The 22,887-nt window shown below is 41.1% G+C and overlaps 1 protein-coding gene across 2 annotated transcripts in view; it reads right to left on the bottom strand.

Annotated features, from left to right (window-relative positions):
• LOC136867213 (putative Ras-related protein Rab-33) overlaps nucleotides 1-8,578 on the bottom strand; it is a 151,543-nt gene extending 142,965 nt beyond the window's left edge. For both annotated transcript variants that reach the window (XM_067144347.2, XM_067144348.2), the window contains exon 1: nucleotides 8,224-8,578. In XM_067144347.2, coding sequence (XP_067000448.1) covers nucleotides 8,224-8,466 — 243 coding nt within the window. In that variant the 5' untranslated portion in view covers nucleotides 8,467-8,578. The remainder of the gene's footprint in view (nucleotides 1-8,223) is intronic.
• Between the last annotated feature and the right edge of the window lie 14,309 nt (nucleotides 8,579-22,887).

Below are 22,887 nucleotides of genomic sequence, written 5' to 3'. Positions count from 1 at the left end.
AAGAGCCCTACCCCAGACTCTGCCCTTCCCTTTCTAACACCCGTCAAGTACACTTTATAATCTCCTATCTCTTCCTCATTATCTCCCCTTACCCGAATATCACGTACTCCTAGCACATCCAGATGCATCCTCTTTGCTGACTCATCCAGTTCTAGTTTCTTTCTTCCATAAGCCCCATTAATATTGATAGCTTCCCATCAAATTCCATTTCATTCGCTAAGTTGCTTTCAAGGAGTCCCTCGCCTGTCAAACGGGAGTGGGACTCTGGTACTCCCATAGGTCCGATAAAAATTATAGATTTGGAGATTTAGAGTAACTGCATTGGGCCAGGCGTTACAAAAGAAGAGCTATATATGTGACAAAAATATTATCAGTTACTTTGCACCTTTACGTATTAGGCAACTATCTTATCAGTTTGCAGTACCTGTTTAAGATATCTAGAGAGAAAGAACAGGATTTAAAGTCAGAGAGGTCAGCAGGGGTGTATTTTCCTTAATGCGTTATCATAGCACAAATAAATGTCTGAAGTAAGATTTTAGGTTATTTCAAGTCAAGTATTAAAAATTTCATCTCTCAGAATTCAAAAGTTCCCCACAAATGCACTAGTTCGGTTGCCAGTATAAACATTATTCTGTAGAAAAATTAAAATCGATGCTATCTCAGAAATGTGACCACTTCCTAAGTTCTACTGCGTGCAGGGCAGTTCCTATTGTCTTCACTAGAGCTTGCATCATGTGTGACCCACTGTTACCATCACCTATATCCCTCATCCAGTTCCTGCCAGGTTGGGATATTTATGACAACTTTCCATCTTCCTCTATCTGACCACCATTACTCCTCCTTAACTGTGATCCAATCCAGGTTTCTTCTAATTATACTATTCTTGATCATTTTTAACCACTTTATTCTGCATCTCCCTCTTGTCATCCCTCCTCCTATCTGAGTATCCATCACCTGCTTCGGCATCGTTCCCTCTTCCATACTCTTAATATGTTCAAACCATCTAAACTTATCATTCTCATTCTGTTATAATGACTTTACGCTAAGATTGCCTTACATCCTCATTACTTACTCTGTCCTTTCTTGTCTTTCCTAGCATACTTCTTAAAAATGTTATTTCTCTGGCCTGGAGTTTATTCTCCTGCCTTTCTGTCAGTGTCCAGGTCAATGCTGCATGTGTCAGTATTGGGCAGTAGTACATGTTACACATCACTTCTTTACAATTTACTGGAACTTCCTCCACACCAGGTTTGGCATGCTCTGGTAGAATGCTTTTCCCTGTTAAATCATTTTACTGATCTCTATGTCCAGCCCTGCAACAATTTGCTTCCCAAGTACATGAAGCTCTCCACAATTTCAAGGTTTTGTCCCTTTATTTTTATAATTCCTTTCTACTCTAGACAACACCATAGTCTTACTCTTTTCCATACTAATTTCAATTCCATAGTCTTGGTAATGTCGCTCAATATGTTGAGTTACTCTTGTACTTCCTCTTTGTTTGCTCATCACACCACAATATCTTCAGCTCCCTGTTCCCTTATTTTACCTTTGTTTCTTTCACAATCTTGTCCATAACCATTATCAATAACAGTGATGATAGTACATTTCCTTGTTGTAGTCCAGTTTTATTCCAAAACCACTCTGTTCTTCCCAAATGTGTCTGGACACTGCTGCAACAATTTTAGTACACTGCTTGCACATATTCTATCATTTGTTTTCAAATCCTTTCTGTTGCATTACATTCCATACCTTTGCTCTCTGGGTACACTACCATACGCCTTTTCTAATTCGATGAATGTCATCACCCTATCACTTCCATATTTCCAATGTTTTTCCTTTAAATACTTCATACTGAAGACGGGGTCTAGTGGTGATCTTCCACTTCGAAAGCCATCCTGCTCTTCTTGTAATTGTCCTTCCAACCTTCCTTTCCAGTACCATTTCAAATATTTTTGCTACATGAGATATGAGAGTGATTCCTCATTATCACGTATCTTCTTGTCCCCCTTCTTAAATATAGGTATTATCACTCCTTTACTCCAGTCATTTGATACCGATTTTTTTTCCAAATAGGCTAAATCTAAATAGCCTATACAACCACAGCTGACCAACAGGTCCTGCTGCATTTATAATTTCCACTCAATTATCTAAATCCACTGCATTTCCCCACTTTCAACAGGTTGACAGCAGTTTCTACCTCTTCCATTACGATTTCACTCTCGAATTCTGTCTCCTTGCACTCTACCTCCATCATCTCGTCTACAACCCTTCTCACATTCAGCAGTTCAACGAAGTAATCCTTCCACCTTTCCTTTATCACCTCTGGTTGTGTTACTAATTCTCTCTCCCTTCTTTTTTTTTTGCCAATTTCATTAAAGTTTCCTGGGACAAGTCCTTATAGCATCCTTTTACGCTATACACATCCTCTTCCAACTCCCATATAAATCCTTTCCAGCTTTTCCTCACTAACTACTTTCTTGCACCTTCTTTTCATTTCTTGATACTTTCTTCTGTTTCATCCCTATTTCACAATTGCCAAGTTTTCTTCTTTTCACTGCTTCCTTTACCCTGTAATTCCACCATGGGGTTTCTTTATCTTTCACTCTGCACAGCTTACAAATGCCTTCGTGAACACGTCCCATTCCACTTCTACACTCTCCACTTCAGTTATGGGTGTGTTGTTTCAATTCATTTTGGAATTTTTCTTTTACTTCAATATCTTTTAATTTCCATACTTTTGGTTTCTTCTCTCGTATTTCTTTCATTTTCACTATTTTTTCTACTTTCATTTTTGTTAATACTACTCCATATTTTCCAACAAAGACTAATTCTGGCAAGGCTGTTATATTTAACAACTGTCTACAATTTGCTCTTTCTACCAAGAAGTAATCAATTACTGTCTTCGTACTTCTGTTTCCCCATCCATATCTTGTAATCTTTCTACTATTCTTCTTTCTGACCACATATTGCCAACAGTTAACCCATTTCCCACACTTATTCCACCAATTTCATTAAAGTTTCCTAAGACAGTCTGTTCCACATCCTTTATTCCTCTCTCCTTTGTCTCCAGGAATTTATATATATCTTCTTCTTTGCAACCAGTCTGGGATGTACGAGGACAGTTTGAAAAGTGCTCGGAATCACCGCTAGATGTCAGTGCTAGAGCAACGAGCTTCCCGCGCAATAATCACACATCCTTTATGAGTGAACATGCGGCGCGTCAGTGCTCTAGCTGCAGAGTGTGGTAGTGACGACTATTTGTTGTTGTTCCCGCGTAGTGATTTGTGACAATGGAAAAACTGAGATTCGAGCAGTGATTAAATACTTTGTAAAGAAAGGTATGAAAACAAAGGAAATTCATGCCGACTTTCAGAACACACTTGGGGACCCTGCTCCTTCATTTTCAACTGTTGCCAAGTGGACCAGCGAGTTTAAATTTGGTCGGGAGAGCTTGGATGATGATCCGCGTAGTGGACGGCCAAAAAGTGTTACGACTCCAAAATTTATCACAAAAGTGCATAAAATGATCATGGAGGATCGTCGACAGAAAGTGCGGGAGATTGCTGAAGCTGTAGGGATGTCTTCTGAATGGGTATATTATATTTTAACCGAAGAATTGGGTATGGAAAAATTATCCGCAAGATGGGTGCCGCGCCTCTTGACAATGGACAATAAACGCACCAGAATGGAAATGTCCGAACAAAGTCTGGCCAGTTTTCAGTGCAACCAACAAGATTTTTTGCGCCGGTTTGTGACTACAGATGAAACTTGGGTCCACTACTATACCCCAGAGACAAAACAGCAGTCAAAGCAGTGGAAACATGCTGATTCACCGCCACCAAAGAAAGCAAAGGCAGTGCGTTCGGCCGGAAAGTTCATGGCCTCAGTTTTCTGGGATGCAAAAGGCATTCTGCTGATAGATTATCATCCTACTGGCCAAACAATTACGGGGCAATACTATGCACACCTCCTAGACCAACTACAGGAAAACAAGGCCTCGTTTGGCAAGGAAAAGGGTCATCTTTCATCAGGACAATGCTCCGCCGCACACAAGTGTTATTGCCATGGCAAAACTTCATGAACTGTGGTACGAATTGTTGCCACATCCATCTTATTCACCTGATCTGGCACCATCAGACTTTCATCTATTCCCCAAGCTGAAAATTTTCCTCGGTGGATGGAGATTTTCTACAAGCGAAGAACTGACAGCCGAATTGGACAGGTATTTTGCAGGCCTGGAGGAATCTCATTTTCGAGATGGGATCAAGGCATTGGAACATCGCTACAGGGAGACTATGTTGAAAAATAAAAGCAGTTCTGAGGTAAGATACTTAATTCTAGTACATTCCGAGAACTTTTCAAACCACCTACGTATACAACTGGATGAAATACTTTACTCTATTCTAGTTGTCACTACCTGTATCTTTATTACTGTATCACTTACGTAGTCCACTTTATACTCATCCAACATCTTGTTGTTATTACCCCCAGTCCATTCTTTGCCTAACGTCCTCCACTCCAGAAGAGAGTGCATCCCTTCTCCTACCTTTTTCCTTATTCACTCCACTTAACCTCACTCAATACCATCATAACTATATTCTCCATGAAATCAATCACCTCTTCTGACTTTCCAGTGACACAAGGTTGAATACTGCCACCTTCATAACGTTCTCTACTGGTCACTCTCAGTTCCTCCAGCATAAGAACTGTGTGTCACTTCCTGGGAACGCTGTAGCCTTTTTCCAAGGCTGATTTAAAAGTGTCATTTTGATTTTATTCTGTTATTATGAAGGTGATGTGCTTGCCTGGTGGCCATGATTGATAAGGCGACAATTCTGTATGGTCCAACACTGGTTTAAGTCCTGTTGGTCGAAAAAATGTTTACCACCAGAATGCAGAAAGGCAGAGCAGGAGAGGTGGTGGTATACAATTTCTGATCACTAGATTGAGTCCCAAAAGCAACGATTCAATTCCAAACCTCTCCGCAGAGATAATATGGAGTAAGGACATGACGCTGCTGATGGTGATTCGTCCGTCGAATGGACAGACCCCTTAGTGCTATTCGACAGGAGCAGGCTATGTGCCGGCAACAGGGGTTTCACACTCTTCCTTCCTATTATCATATATCACGTCATTCATTTGACTTCATTAACTCCTCTGATGAGAATGACATCAGGAAGAGCATCCGGGTGTAAGAACTCCCTATTAAGATTCACCTCACTTCATACCCAACCCCGCAGAGAAACGGGATTATGGTTAGACATATATTACGATGGTGTTGATATTCCCAAAAGTATTTTAGACCTTCTGCCAGCAAGTAATCAGGCCATTTCCCAACATGGAGTACAGACGCCTTTTGCAGCCACCTCTAATTTGGATGTCAGATGCTACTCGAGGGGTTCCTATGTCATTTCTTACACTGAGGCAACCACCACCCCACCTAAGGAATCACTCGCTCTAAGCCGTGTCACCTTACGGGATCTGGTTATCTGCCACCACCCGACACTAGGCAGACACTGCTACCACATTCTGTGAAAATAATGAAACTGCAGAGTTCGGAAGTTATGTGCCATGGCGTGAGCTGGATGTAGTTGCAGTATACTTGCCAAAACTAGCCCTGGGTCTTGTCATTAACCAATTCTGTAACAAGGAACATTAGAGGTATGTGGGACGCTTTGTGGCTGTAACCTAGCAGCTAATGTTCCCAGCCCAATGATCTTGTCACTAGTCAAATCTCACCAATCCAGGACACTGGTTTTGTCACCAGGTCGAGACATAACCAATCCACACCAAGGCCTTGTCACTAGCTAGATGTATCTCATATTCTGTCATGTTCTTGTCACTAGCCTGACCTAAGTTCCTACATTGGCAACCTTGTGTAGCATGCTGTGATGAGTTAGCCATACCATGTTGGATTCTTAACGTCTGTTTTGCCAATTTGTTAGTAAAGTTTCACCGATCTTGTCAGCTTATGTTAAAAGAGGCTACTGACATCTGTACTGAAACAATGGTACAATGAACTCGCCAAGCAGATTGGCAAAGAGAAAAGGTCACACTGCTATAGTCTAAGTGGGCAAAGAGAATGTTTTGGTAAGGACAAAGCAGCATCTCAATTACGGTTCTTTGTGCATGCCACTTTCATTATACAGGTATGCGGTGGATATGTCAATTTCCTGTTGAAATGGAGCTCCAGAAACTTCGAGGTATCTACTGCCAGTAGAACAATATTTCTCAAGGAAAAATCTGGGTTAAGGTACAAAGACTCAAGTCAACAGAGATCTTCACTTCAGACTCATCTGTCAACACAGTCAAAACCATATCTTGTTGCCATCGTTCCAACCCTAAAATGCAGAAACAAACTGTCTATTTATAATAACAGAACACTGTCCACCTCCGTAGTGTAGCGGTTAGCACTATTAGCTGCCATCCTCAGGGGCCCGAGTTCAATTCCCGGTACTGCTAGAAATTTAAGAATGGCAGAAGGGCTGATATGTGGTTAAAATGGTACATGCAGCTCACCTCCACTAGGGGTGTACCTGCAAATAGCTTCACCACCTTGGGGCGAGGCCACAAATTTCCTTTACTTGATGGTACGCTTAAGAGATCCATCAGCAGCAAGTAAGCTGTTGATATTGATCAACAATAGTGTGATAAAGACAAATCTCAGATGTATTCAACTATTCTGAAAGATATAATACAATAAGTCATGGGAAGAATACAAGAAAAAAAGTAATTGGGCTCAATTACAGTTACTGGTACTTGAGAAATATTTTACTCAATTAGGATTACAAATTACTTTTTCAAAAAGTAATCAGTAAAAATTACAATTACTTGACAGAATGTTAGTCTTAAAGAAATCACTGATATTTTCTGCTTGGGGCTCGAATAATACAAAAGTTTGCAAGGAAAAGGAATATATTACTTCATTTTGTGTAGGGTTATTTTTAACATTGAGGCATTAAGTGGCTATCATCACAAGGTATGATACCTTATAATTTCCAAAATTATCTTTTCCCCATCATTTTAATTTTACTTCAAGACATTTAGCATTGGAAATGATTTTCCATTAACTCTGCACATAAATTAATTGGTTCTTAAAATTCTCATCGTTAATCCTTGATGTCTTAAGGGGAAAAGTACATATCTGCATTTATTAAAGGGACGCTGTAAAGGGGCACTTGAAGAAATACATGTCTTTAATTTTAAGAACATTATTGAAAGTACCTCACCCAGAACTGGTGAAGTTATTGGTTCTACTGTAGTAGAACTGAAAAAGTTATCTTCATCATAATTTATTTTTTTCCACATATCTACTTCTGTGCAATGTATATCAATTACTAGAATGTAACAAAGAACACAACGATTACAATTTTTTTTCATGAAGTACCCTTAAATTACAATTTAAAAAATACTTTTTGTTAAAAGTAACAATCACAAGTAAAAATTACTAAGAATATAATCGTTACAAGTAATTTGATTACCTTTACTCAATTACTTTCCAACTATGATTAGGCCTATAGCCTAATTGTATCATGTTCCTATTGTAACTCAAAACAGTGTGAGGAACATCACAGGCAATATAGATACAGGCAGATTTCCTAAATATGATGCCATACCAACAAGCAGTGTTGAAAACTTTCTCAGGGGCATAAAGAAAATTTGGTATGCCATTGGCACGCTAGTGATCAGTGATGTAATATTGTAGCAGGGAGATATTTTAGGAAAGGTACTGAACAGCATGTACCAAAAGCAAGTGTATTATGTTTGCAGATATAAAACAAATAAGCCTGAATTACAATAATAATCCACGTGATCACTGGAGGGTTAACATCCATTCCAAAGATTTTGGATCTTCCCTGCTTTTGAAATTAATATAACTAGCCTAATATGACTTCTTTACAATACTGAGTTGGAAAAGCAATACATCAACACTCAATAGAGTGAAGATGGCATTCTGTCTATGCAATTAAGGAACTTTTTCCCTGCACACCACAAGACTGTCGCAATTAACATTCCATTAACCAAAGGTAGAGGAAGTTAGATGAAGACCTACTGCCTCACGTTTTGTAATTAGCAATGGAGGACCCACACAAGTTGCTAAAATGTGATGGAGGGACAGGTTATATTATATACATAAGCCACAAATTTATGTCCCAAGTAGCATTCTAACTGGCACAAATAAAATCCTGGACCTTATAGTGAATAAATTTACGAAGCATGTACCTTGATTTCTTCTCCATTAACATCCACAGATCTTTCTCTAAAGTCCACTCCGATTGTAGCCTCTGATTCGCCAAGGAATTTCCCTTCACAGAACCTGAAGGTTAGACATGTTTTGCCTACATTAGAGTCACCTATTACTATTATTTTAAACACTTTCTTCTGTTTCCCAATCACTTGATTATTCGTTTTATCGGACAATCTTTTAGGACTAAGTTTCGTATCCTTCCTACTGGATTCTGCCATTCTTCTCCACTTCTTGACATCGATCACACCTCACAGAATACAAGGAAGATCAGGTGCATGCATAGGAATTATGTTTTTCACTCAACATTGACACACAATAACATAATCAACAGCGCCATTATTGTGTACGTTTTGAGTCTGACAACCATAGAAGACAAACATTGAAAAATAAAATATCTAACTTAGCCAACATTACTGTGTATTTCCAATAAAACATTTCCCCCTGTAATACTAAAAAATGAATATTAAATATTCGTACATTAAAACTACAGTATGCTGAAGAGTACTAGCGAAGTTAGTATAATTATTCGTAGAAATCACATAAAATCATATCTGGTAATAATCGCATTTCCAATATTGGTATGAAAGTTACCAGCTGATAATTTCCGAAATACCGAAATCGAGACAGAATCGAGTAGAATCGAGTAATGTGCTCTTAGAATCGGCAGTCGACTCGACTCCAGACTCGAGTCCAAGCCACTGAGCTCTAATATATATATATATATATATATCACAAGTGAGAACAGAAGAAAACGTAATTATTGCAGGAGATTTCAACTGGAGAATTGACAAACCAAATATATTGAGATCACTGGTCCAAGCACACTAGTTTCGCTATCTGTGGACATGTCTTAGAACTATAATCGATTGAACTGGATTGCACGGCATTCATGGTCGCTCACAGAATATTTTTGTGATGTGGATTGCAATATGTTTGCTGCTGATGATTGGTTTTATTGAGTCATCGGTCGTCAGTAAGTTGATTGTTACGATAATTATTATCATCATAGGCAAAATATTTGTGACTTGAAAGATAGACACGTAGGACCGAAGATGAGCGTGGGATGGGGACAATTTCCACACTGTGGTGGGATCTTTTTCTAATGTCGATAACGGCGGCATTCTATTATTATTATTATTATTATTATTATTATTATTATTATTATTATTATTATTATTATTATTATTATTATTATTATTATTATTATTATTATTATTATTATTATTATTATTATTATTATTATTATTATTATTATTATTATTATTATTATTATTATTATTATTATTATTATTATTATTATTATTATTATTATTATTATTATTATTATTATTATTATTATTATTATTATTATTATTATTATTATTATTATTATTATTATTATTATTATTATTATTATTATTATTATTATTATTATTATTATTATTATTATTATTATTATTATTATTATTATTATTATTATTATTATTATTATTATTATTATTATTATTATTATTATTATTATTATTATTATTATTATTATTATTATTATTATTATTATTATTATTACAACTTCATCTCCTTGACTTAACACACGGCCAACTTGACTCCCATATTGGCATGATGGCAGAAGCAGACATTCTGCGTGATACGGTGGAGCTCCCTGGTGTATCAAGGGAAAGTATCCACAATGGCCGAAATGGTAGGAGTATTGACCTAAATCTGACTGATGATATCAGTCGGCAGATAATGGAGAATCAATACAAAGAAGAGGTGCATCTTGAGACTGCAATATCGCTGTTGAAGAAGATAATGGTTATTCCTCTCAAAAACCTAAAAACGGAAATAAAGAATGGCCTCATGAAGCTGGAATTAGCTTTAGAGGCTGGAGCAACATGCAGGATGTCGTGGAAGAAATCTGCAGAAGAACTAGAGCAGAGACCAACTACCACGGAGAATAAAGAATTGTCCAACACATCACCAGTGACATATGACTCGGAGGAAGATCAAGGAAAATGGGAAACGTTTCTGTCTAAGAAGAAGAGTGAGGATAGGAAGCAAGAAGATATCCCAACGAAACAGGCCAGTAATAATCCTCAAAGTACAGTACTTAGCGAAAGTGAGAAACGACCTCATTCTAAATCTAGGAGTCGTTCAGAAGCCGTAATCATCAAACCAATGAACGGTAAGACTTTCGCTGATGTTTTGAAGGATATCAGGGACAGGGTGAAGCCGGAAGACAGTGGAGCAGGCATTCGATCTATCCGTAAAACAAGAGCGGGAGCTGTTCTTCTTGAATTTAACAAAACAAATAAGATGGAAAATAGGGAGGTATTCAGTAATTCTCTGACAGATGCCCTCGGACGAGATGGCGATGTAAAAGCTGTAATTCCCCGAACTACACTGGAGATTCGAGACATGGATGGTGTCACTACCGCCGCAGACGTGGAGGAAGCTGTGAGACGAGATTCCGGCAACCCCCAAGGATAACTGAAAATATCGGTCTCGAAACCAAACAGCTGGGGACAGAAACTTGCCATCTTCGAAACCAAAGACGAGGACGCTCAGAAACTACTGGAAGCAGGAAGAATCAAGATAGGATGGCTATACTGCAGAGTACGAGCTAGAACTATGTTACCTCGCTGCTTCCGATGCCTATCATATGGACATCTGGCAAGGAACTGCACAGGCCCCGACAGAAGCAAGCTCTGTTTTAAGTGTGGAGAATCTGGCCACAAGGCAGTAGACTGTAAAAAGAACAATCCGCGATGCATGCTTTGTTCAGACAAGGGTGTCAATGAAGCTGAACGAAATCATATTCCTGGATCGGGAGCATGTGCAATATTTCGTGAAGCTCTGGAAAAGGAAAAAAATCATAGTAAAATGCGAATACTTCAAGCAAATATGCACAGGAGTCAAACAGCTAACGATCTTATGACACAGCTGATTTACGAGATGGAAGTAGACATCGTTATTATTAGCGAACCATATCAAGAGAGATACCTTCCAAGGTGGTTTGTGGATAACCTCGGAACAGCTGCAATTTGGATACCAGATCCAGGAAAAGTCCCAGTAACACAGCATGGATGCGATGACGGTTTTGTTTGGGTACAGACTGGAGGAATCACTATTGTAAGCTGTTATTTTACACCAAATGAATCTGTTTCCAACTTTCAGATGAAACTTGATGGTCTTGAGGACGTAATACGCAGAATGGAAAACAAACTAGTGGTCGCTGGTGACGTAAATGCTCAAGCGTTGGATTGGGGCATGCCACAAACAGACTCCAGAGGACGTCGTATAATGGAGATGGTAGCCAGAACAGATTTGGTGGTCAACAACATTGGAAATGTGCCAACATTTCGACGGCCAGGATGTCAGGGAACAATACCGGATGTAACCTTCTCATCAGAGGATATTACGCCTAAGATTTGCGAATGGAAAGTGATCGAGAACTACACGGGGAGCGATCATCAATATATCATCTTTCGACTGCTCCAAGAATCTCCTCAAGAAAGAAACATCTTGCGCAGGCCAGCACAGTGGAACATAGCCGGTATTGACAAGGAAAAGTTCATTGATGTAATTCGGAATGGAATGGACAACATAACTGAAAAATGTTTTGCTCGTAGAGGGGAAAGAAGCAGCTGGTGTATGTGTTGAACTCACTATGCAGCTAATCCATCAAGCATGCAACGCCTCAATGTCCCGAAGGAGACCGCGAAACAGCAAGTGCCCAGCGTACTGGTGGACCGAAGAGATTGCTGAACTGAGAAAGAATTGCCTGCGACTTCGACGCAGGGCTCAGAGGATGAGAAGCAGTCAAGAGAATACCTCAGTCACAGCGGAGTGCAAGTCAGCGAAGAAGGAACTCCGTAATGCAAACAGAAAAAGTAAAGCCGATAAATGGTGGGCACTGGCTAAAGAAGTAGAAGATGATCCATGGGGTCAATGTTAAAAGATTGTCATGAAGCAACTCGGGACATTTTCAACCCCGAGTGCGGATCCGCAAACAATTAAACAAATTGTGGATACACTATTCCCAGACCATCCAGAGAGGATTGACTGTGACGACGAGAAAGAACTGGATGATATACCCCTCTTTACTGTAGAAGAGCTGAATAGAGCTATTAGCTCTCTTAGAAACAAGAAAACTCCAGGACCAGATGGTATACCTGCAGAAGTGCTAAAGATAATAGCAGAACTATGCCCAGAACTGTTGCTGAATATGTACAATCACTGCCTGCAAACGGGTGTTTTTAGTCCCCGATGGAAAATGGCTCGTTTGGTTCTGATCAGCAAAGGAAAACTTGGTGGTTATAGACCTTTATGTATGCTGGACACAGCTGGAAAAGGCCTGAAGAAACTTCTGCAGCCCAGAATCCTCTCAGCAGTTCAACTAGCAGGGGATCTATCTGTTTACAAGTAACAACTCTCATTATTGTTCCGTATTGTAGATGACGTTAGGCATAGATATCAAGGATAATTCAATAAAAAACCACCTAATTCAATACTTTCCACGTTTAATGTGGTTATTATCTACATGAATAAGTCTACATAAATTCATGTAGATAATAACCACATTAAACGTGGAAAGTATTGAATTAGGTGGTTTTATATTAAATTATCCTTGATATCTATGCCTAACGTCATCTATCTGTTTGCCAACATGGATTTCGGAGAGGACACTCGACGCTAGATGCAGTGTGGGAGGTGGTGAATACAGCAGAAAGGCCACAAACGGGCAACCATCATTCCCGTAAATTGACACTTCTTGTGACCCTGGATGTGAAGAATGCCTTCAATTCGGCAAGATGGAGCGACAAGTTGGTAGCTCTTGAAGAAACTTTCAAGCTACCATAGTATGCGCATAATGAGAGATTACTTCAAAGATCGCACTCTGTTGTATGATACGGAAGATGGAGAAAAGACAAAGCGTCTGACGGCTGGTGCAGCGCAGGGATCGATCCTTGGTCCAGATCTTTGGAACATAATGTATGATGGCTTGCTACGTTTGGAGATGCCAGAGGACACGAAGCTTGTGGGCTACGCTGATGATGTGGCCGCCTTGATAGTAGCTCGTAATGTTGAAATGGCTCAAATTAAACTGAACCAGGTGATGCGGCGCATAAAAGAATGGATGATGATCCACAGTTTAACATTAGCCGAACACAACACGGAGATAGTTCTTCTGACGAGGAAAAGGATCGAAACTCTTGTACCAATGACTGTTGGAGAGTTAGTGATAGAAACATCTGCGAGCACAAAATATCTAGGAGTGACACTTGACTCCAAGCTCACATTCTGGACTCATATTCAGAGAGTGACAGACAAGGCAGTAAAATACATGACTGCACTTAGCAGACTAATGGGAAATATTAAAGGTCCGAAATCCAGTAAACGACGTCTTCTCATGTCGACGGTTCAGTCAGTGCTTCTATATGGTTCTGAAGTCTGGGCTGAATCCTTGCGATTTGCTTGGTATCGGAGAAGGATAGCTGCCGTACAACGGAGAGCGGCTTTACGTATTGCATGTGCATACCGCACTGTTTCCGAACCGGCAATCCTCACGGTGGCAGCAATAGCCCCAACAGACCTACTCGCATTGGAGCGGCATGAAATCTGGCGTACCAAAGGAGAGCTGGGAAAGAAATGTGCAAAGAAACGCGCCTTCAGTCAACTAATGAGGCGATGGCAACTCAGATGGGAAAGTGACCCTCGAGGCAAATGGACCAAGCGACTGATACCACGCTTGGATATCTGGGTTGAAAGGGCCCATGGTGAAGTAAATTACTACCTCACGCAGCTTCTAACAGGACATGGATATTTCCGGAAATTCCTGCATAAAGTGGGCAGAGCGAGTGACGCAGCATGCATATACTGCGATGACATTGACGACGTATATCACACCTTTTTTGTATGCGGCCATTGGACAATTCAGAGGAGATGTGTGGAAACTGAACTAGGAGAACTGACAACAGATAATGTTATTTCGGTGATGCTGCGAAACCAGGAATCCTGGGATCGCGTGGCAGTACATGTGGAGGATATCCTTCGTCAGAAGAAGAAGGACTTGGAAGCATACGAACGTTCGTAAAGGAGAAATGAAGAAAGAAGGCGTCTGAAAGACAAAGCACGATATCACCCTGAAGTAATGCGAGAGCGGTTCCGGGGTGATGACTCACATCGTGGGAAAAGGGTGTGTGGTTTTTAGTGGGTAAGAATCCCACACACTTGTGGAGTGCGGACCCTTCACAAGTGTCTTTTTGAAGATTTTCCACAATCCCTCGTAAAAAAATTATTATTATTATTATTATTATTATTATTATTATTATTATTATTATTATTATTATTATTATTATTATTATTATTGTGCAGCCTGGAAGTAGCCACCAGGGATTTGTTGATAGCTATGAAATATTATTCCCGCGACGTCCTTGTAGGAAAACGTGTAATAATATTGTGCGAAATAATGACAATTTTACTGCCAGAGAATTTATTGCAAAGATACATATGTAGGGCATTCAGAAACATACATGTGCTGTAGTATCACTTATTGTTATTGTCCAACTCGTTGGCTGAATGGCCTTCGGATCAGAGGGTCCCGGGTTCGATTCGCGGCCGGTTCGGGGATTTTAATCGCTTCTGATTAATTCTCCTGGCTCGGGGACTGGGTGTTTGAGCTTGCATCCGGGAGATAGTGGATTCGAATCCCACTGTCGGCTTTCCGTCAGTTCCCATTTTCACACCAGGCAAATGCCGGGGCTATACCTTAATTAAGGCCACAGCCGCTTCCTTCCACTTCCTAGGCCTTTCCTATCGCATCGTCGCCGTAAAACGCAAAATAGCAAAAAAAAAAGTATTGCTTACATCCCCCGCTATTCTTCGACCTTCGCTCAACTTCTAAAGACTACACTCGGTTTTGTTCTACTACTACTACTAAACATTTTCATTCCTGCCCTGAAGGGGGAGGCAGGCCTCTTAGACGGCGACGCCGTCTCTCAGGCCGAGAGATTTGTTACGGTGAAGGAGATGTGCAGAGAAGGTGAGGGGGTAGGCGGCCGTGGCCAATACTACGAACTGTCCCGGCATTCGCCTTAGTGCAGGAGAATGGAAAACCACGGAAAACCATTCTCACGACAGCCGACGGGTGGGGCCGGGCGTGAAGTCCGACACTGTGCCCGAGGCCCGTCTCCCGAATGCAGAGGCGTAGAGCCACGGTAGAGCCGTGGCCATCTTTCCTCTGCTCGGTTTGCCGGTCAGAGTACAGAGCATATGGGACAACAACCCACTCTGCATCTCCCTACCGAGGGTATGTTCCTTTGCACAGTCATGTGTTGCAACGATAAACGTCAAAAGGGCGGGTGTTTTATTTTCATTGCGTTCATTGTTTAGCTAGAACAGAATGACGTTCTGTCTGATGATTTGCCTCGTGTACATACATCACATTCCGGACGCCTAATCTTAATACCCTACATTATATCCGCCGAAAGTATGATGTAAGTATAAACTATTCACCTGTCCCCTCGGACGATTGTAGGCATACCGTGACAGTGAAAAACATGAAATGGCGTATGGCTTTTAGTGCCGGGAGATCCCAAGACGGGTTCGGCTCGCCAGGTGCAGGTCTTTTGATTTTACACCCGTAGGCGACCTGCGCGTCGTGATGAGGATGAAGTGATGATGAAGCAACACATATACCAAACCCCCGTGCCAGGGAAATTAACCAATGATGGTTAAAATTCCCGACCCTGCCGGGAGTCGAACCCGGGACCCCTGTAACCAATGTCCAACACTCTAACCATTTTGCCATGGAGCCGGACACCGTGACAGTGGTTTTAAATAATAATAATAATAATAATAATAATAATAATAATAATAATAATAATGTTATGAGTTGGATCCCTTCCTTTTTTAAATCTCTGATTAGTGTTATATAGAGGATGGTTGCCTAGTTGTACTTCCTCCTTAAACAACAATCACCACCACCTCCACTTTTACGTCCAACTACGTGCATTTTTATGGTTTTCGGAGATGCCGAGGTGCCGGAATTTAGTCACACAGGAGTTCTTTCATGTGCCAGCAATTCTACCGACACGAGGCGTTCATAGTATCATTGTAGTGCATAATATTTGCGTGCTCCTTTTGCGATACTTTGAGTGTGAATAACATTTCTTAAATGTGTTATAGCATATGATAACTGGTCGAAATAACTGACAACAATGCCTGAATGTACAGTACTTGGCTGTCTGTCATACAGCAGAAAGATGAAAGGAAGAGATAACGTGTATCATTCATTTCCTAAAGAGGGATTTCGGTACATCGCCGGCTTTATCGCCTACCGTGCAAGGAAATATAGGTCAATGGGGAGTCCCACCGGGGAAATGCTACCCATTTCTTCTGGTACAACCCCTGTAGGAAGAATAGAAGTGTTATCTCGGGCAGGTCTACTCGTTCCATTGAAAGAATGGCTATACCAAATGTAGTAATTTGAATTAATTTTCACGGACACTCAAGGACGTGCTGAGCTGTCATCCGTACCGGTACCTAATATTATACGCAAACTGTGTCATATTATTAGCAGTTTATTCCCCACTGTGCCACTAGAAATAGTAAAAAATGTATGTTAGAACGAGAACATCCATACGCATGCGGCAAATGAACATTCCGGCAAGGACCGAAAAATCCATTGCAGCACATCGGCGAAAGGCACGACAGTGGATTTCGTTGTCAAAAGCAACCACTTCATGACATTTGACATCACAGGTAGAAGTGTGTTCTCATTAAATGTCTTTCTTGTTCTTCGTCATTGTGTTATTTAAAAAAGTAGAAACGTCTATGCATGGTTTCGAATATGAATTTGCTTCTGCTGCTGTTGTAATATGTGTTGGCCTTAAACTCGATACCTTCCCAAATGTGTCAGTATATCGTATGTTAACATACGGTAGTTCTATTTCCTAAACTTTTACTGTCAATATTTAGTATTACAAACATTACATAGCTCTGAATATCTGTGTTTACAGATTTGAGAGCGAATAACCTTCCTTAAACTACAGAGGAAATTGGAAATGTTAATAAATTTCAAGCGTGGGTCAGTGTACCGTCAGATATTAACATAGGTTATTACATTTACGCTTTATTCGTAATATAACTAATAAAAACTGACTATGCTGTACCATCTTTCCATCTTATATCAGTAGTAACCTTTGTCTGATCTGCCGTGAGTTATCAGAAACTGTAATGTTTGATGTTATGAATTTCTTACTGACTTGAGCGTCGGGCGCTTAGGGCTTGGCTGATTTGCTCCTACGATGACGTAATTTCGTTAACCAATAGCAGCTCGTCTCGCGTTGGGTCTAACCTTTAGTAGTTGGTCTTGCTTTAGTAGTGTTAAAGAACCTTGAGTCCAACACTTCAATTCTCCCCCAGCGATTCTAAAATGCGCATTTTCTACACTTTTCGTCATTTAAAGGCCATGCCCCCTTGCTTGTGTGACAACAGGAAACATGGCGGACGTTCGTTCTATTAGGTTCACCCAGGCAGCGCTTCCGCCTCTCTATGTTATTCTAGCTCGTTGGGCGGACCGGTAATAATAATAAGGTAATAATAAGGCAGAGGATAAAATAACATGGAAAGCTTAATCTATCTGCAATGTCACCGTTATTTATAAATAGGATCATTATATTTATCGTATTCTTACAGTTGGTCTGAATAACATAATACACATATGGTATTTTTTGCCGGATATTGCAGCCATTCCAATAGTTCAGTTGAATGCCGGCAGATGGCACATACCAACCAACCGGCTATTTTTGAAATCGACACTCCTTACAAGCATTCTCTTTGTTTGCAGGGTGTGCAGCGATGAATCCAGCTGGCCGAGTGTTGGACACGTATACGCTAAGGCCGGTCTCCACTGATTAACATTTAACACCAACATGTTAAATTTAACATGTTACAATTGACATGTATATTGTGATTGTGTCTTCCAATTGACTTTGCATATTAACTCAGAATGTTGAGGTTAATACTTTTAACATGTTGGCGTGTTTTCCACTCCAAGTGGAAAACATGTCAAGTCAATTCGTTGTTCGTGAGATGTTGGCACAGCTTCAGCAACTTCCTTACCGTTTCCATGTCAACATATAGCCAGACGACGCAAACGACGTGCTTCTCGTGTAGCAGGATTATAGTTACAACACTCCGGAACACTAATTCTCTTTGTTATAAGCTACAAATACAGTACCGGTACCGGTACTGCGCACGTGTGTCGTTCTCTCTGCACTATACTATAATTTATAGTCAGAAGTGGAGTGGAGCAAGATTATTTTGGACTTAATTAATGACATAATAGAAAGGCCTTGTTTGTGGGATGTCTCATCAAAGGAATACAGAGATAAAGCGAACAAAGCCGACTGTTTCCAGGAACTCTAAATTACACTGACTGACAGAGCAAATGCAACACCAAGAAGGAGTGGTCAGAACTTTATGCGAATTGCAGGGTAGACTGACGTCACTGAGGTATGCTTATGATGTGAAATGCGCCGCTGTGCTGCGCACGTAGCGAACGATAAATGGGACACAGCGTTGGCGAATGGCCCACTTCGTACCGTGATTTCTCAGCCGACAGTCATTGTAGAACGTGTTGTCGTGTGCCACAGGACACGTGTATAGCTAAGAATGCCAGGCCGCCGTCAACGGAGGCATTTCCAACAGACAGACGACTTTACGAGGGGTATGGTGATCGGGCTGAGAAGGGCAGGTTGGTCGCTTCGTCAAATCGCAGCCGATACCCATAGGGATGTGTCCACGGTGCAGCGCCTGTGGCGAAGATGGTTGGCGCAGGGACATGTGGCACGTGCGAGGGGTCCAGGCGCAGCCCGAGTGACGTCAGCACGCGAGGATCGGCGCATCCGCCGCCAAGCGATGGCAGCCCCGCACGCCACGTCAACCGCCATTCTTCAGCATGTGCAAGACACCCTGGCTGTTCCAATATCGACCAGAACAATTTCCCGTCGATTGGTTGAAGGAGGCCTGCACTCCCGGCGTCCGCTCAGAAGACTACCATTGACTCCACAGCATAGACGTGCACGCCTGGCATGGTGCCGGGCTAGAGCGACTTGGATGAGGGAATGGCGGAACGTCGTGTTCTCCGATGAGTCACGCTTCTGTTCTGTCAGTGATAGTCACCGCAGACGAGTGTGGCGTCGGCGTGGAGAAAGGTCAAATCCGGCAGTAACTGTGGAGCGCCCTACCGCTAGACAACGCGGCATCATGGTTTGGGGCGCTATTGCGTATGATTCCACGCCACCTCTAGTGCGTATTCAAGGCACGTTAAATGCCCACCGCTACGTGCAGCATGTGCTGCGGCCGGTGGCACTCCCGTACCTTCAGGGGCTGCCCAATGCTCTGTTTCAGCAGGATAATGCCCGCCCACACACACTGCTCGCATCTCCCAACAGGCTCTACGAGGTGTACAGATGCTTCCGTGGCCAGCGTACTCTCCGGATCTCTCACCAATCGAACACGTGTGGGATCTCATTGGACGCCGTTTGCAAACTCTGCCCCAGCCTCGTACGGACGACCAACTGTGGCAAATGGTTGACAGAGAATGGAGAACCATCCCTCAGGACACCATCCGCACTCTTATTGACTCTGTACCTCGACGTGTTTCTGCGTGCATCGCCGCTCGCGGTGGTCCTACATCCTACTGAGTCGATGCCGTGCGCATTGTGTAACCTGCATATCGGTTTGAAATAAACATCAATTATTCGTCCGTGCCGTCTCTGTTTTTTCCCCAACTTTCATCCCTTTCGAACCACTCCTTCTTGGTGTTGCATTTGCTCTGTCAGTCAGTTTATCTATAATTATTCCTCCGAGTGCATAAAAAAAACTAACGTCCCTCCGCTCCCAGTACAGTGGAGTATTGCAAAAAAAAATCAGAAAAAGTCGGAAGTTGGGGGGCGGGAGCGGACGAAGTTTATACTTCAAAGAGGTTTGCTTTAGAAGCAATGAGCAGGATGAGAGGAGAAAATGTATCTTAATAACTGCATTTCTAAACCATAACAAGAAGCAACAGTGGTAATAACAAAGGCCAAATCCTCTTCATCTGAGTCCATTTTCCTTGTTTGAAAATACTAGACACCACCTAAATGTATTACCACAAATTGATATGATGAACTACCTGTATATAAACAAAGAAAGTCAAGTTTAACATGTTTATTACGTGTGGACACAATGTTAAATGAAACAGTATTCAACATTTAACATGTAACATGTTGATAGTGTCACCAGTTAACATTCAACACTTTTAACTTTTAACATGTTGTTGTTAAATGTTAATCAGTGGAGACCGGCCTTTACTGAAACATTTCCCTCACTGTATCTCAGGCCCCATTCCAATGCAAACGTAACCGTGAACTTAACGTAAAATTTGAGGTATTCACAATGGAGGAACGTAAAGAGTACACAGCAGCCAATCAAATCACTGCCATGTTATTTAGCACGGAAGTTTTGGGTTATCACGCAGTTTTATATTGTAATACACCGATGGAATCAAACAACGTGGTAGCGATGTGTACCTGAAAAGGCGAACTAAGCAACGGCGCAGAAAATGGGTTCGTCCCTTGAATCAAAGAAGGTTATCTCAGGGCGATTTCAGTAATCTACTGTAAGAAATGACCCTCATCAGTTCGTTTTGTACATGTGGATGAAACCTGAACTGTTTAACACTATCTTTCGATTTGATTCCCCTTTTCTAATAAAAAGAAGTGTAAGGTCTCCTGTGCCCCTAGCTATCACACCCCGTTGAGATATTTGAATCTATTTGTTTGGATGCTATCGTTTTCGTAAACTAGTAGTCCGTCATAATGTTAAGAAATATACAGGGACACTGTTTTATCTATGACAGGGATTGTCTCTCGTCCGTTCGCCAGCTCTATGAGCATGTCTCCCACCATTTACCGTCAGATTCCATTGCTACAAGATATTTATTTCCATGTATTATTTTTCGCTACCGCGTCTTTGTAATTTTTTTCCTTTTATCATACATACACACAAAGATTATTTTGAAAGAGAATTACAAGTGCTTCGTCGAAAGAAGTCATTATATCGTGCACAAAATACAATGTTTACATTTGCTCTGATTGGTTGGTTTTTAAAGCTAACGTAAAAATAACCACGAGAGCCTGGAGTTTGCGATCCCTTAATTTTATGGACCCGCAGTTAAGTTTACGTCGGCACTTTGTGAATGGTTTCATTTGATAACATGGCCGCTAACTTCTAAGTTAACGTTAATTTTAAGTTTACATTACGTTACGTTTGCATTGTGAATGGGGCTTCACACATTTCACAAATTTCGTAAGACATTTAATTTGTATAACCAATTTATTAAGGACAATGGGTAAGCAGCTCTGAAAGGATCGTTAGCAATAGTCAAAAAACATCTATACCTTTACCTACGTCTTTGTCCTATGAGGAAACCCTCATGGACTTCAAAATTATTGACTGATACACATTTTAATTAGTGCATTATGAAGGCTTTAACAAATACAGTAGAGACAATACGCAACACTTCCGGATTTAGCCTTGTTAAAATGGGAGATATATCGCTGGTGGCGCTCCTAGTGGCATGACTTGGAAATTCGCGCTCAGTTCCAATATCAATGGAAAAGCATGTTCGGAAATGGATAAATAAATTACGTCTAGAAAGAAAGTGTTATTAAGATATTAACATCAAAGTTGGTAAAGCTGTTCTGGATAAACGAATGTATTCGAGTCAACTCGAGTGACTTCCTGTTGTAACTCGAGTGAAGAAATCGACGAATGTACAGATGAAACATGGGGGCCTACGGAAGAACTCACTTTGAAACGCACTCCCAGTTACCCGAGTCAGAGACACTAACTCGCCCGAATCATCCCGAGTGAGACCGAGTGCTTTCTGCTAATTGCTAGTTCTTACGTCGCACCGACACAGATAGGTCTTATGGCGACGATGGGACAGCAAAGGGCTAGGAGTTGGAAGGAAGTGGCCGTGGCTTTAATTAATGTACAGCCCCAACTTTGCCCGTTGTGAAAATGGGAAACCACGGAAAACCATTTTCAGGGCTGCCGACAGTGGGGTTCGAACCTACTATCTCCCGAATATTGGATACTGGCCGCACTTAAGCGACTGTAGCTATCGAGCTCGACTGATCGAATTTTATTAATGCTAGGAAGACAACTCAAGTACACCAATCGAATATTCATTTAAGTATAAGAATAATAGTTTTTAGTATTTATTAATGAACAAAACAGGCTTCCAGCCCAGATACATGTTCACAAAGCAATAATCCTATTAATAATAATAATAATAATAATAATAATCCACTTCAGTCCTTGTATACACAGTTGCTTACTTCGCAATCCTTGTTCCTTAATATACTTAACCTGGATTAAAACACACCAAATGACAACAATCGCATACTGACTTGCAATCTCGCAATCGGTAAGGCCTCTACTTTTCCACATACCATATTATTTACATACTCAATTACTTCGCAATCTGCATGCCCATCGCTGTCATCCGGTCTTACTTCACCTACAGGCTCGCATTCTACATCCTTCACTATGTCCACATCACCTGCACTTCACTTACTGCTGAAAATACCTAACAAACTCAAACC

The sequence above is a fragment of the Anabrus simplex genome, chromosome 3 (assembly GCF_040414725.1).
Source record: "Anabrus simplex isolate iqAnaSimp1 chromosome 3, ASM4041472v1, whole genome shotgun sequence".
In the NCBI taxonomy this organism is placed as follows: domain Eukaryota; kingdom Metazoa; phylum Arthropoda; class Insecta; order Orthoptera; family Tettigoniidae; genus Anabrus; species Anabrus simplex.
This window is presented reverse-complemented; position numbering and strand designations above follow the sequence as displayed.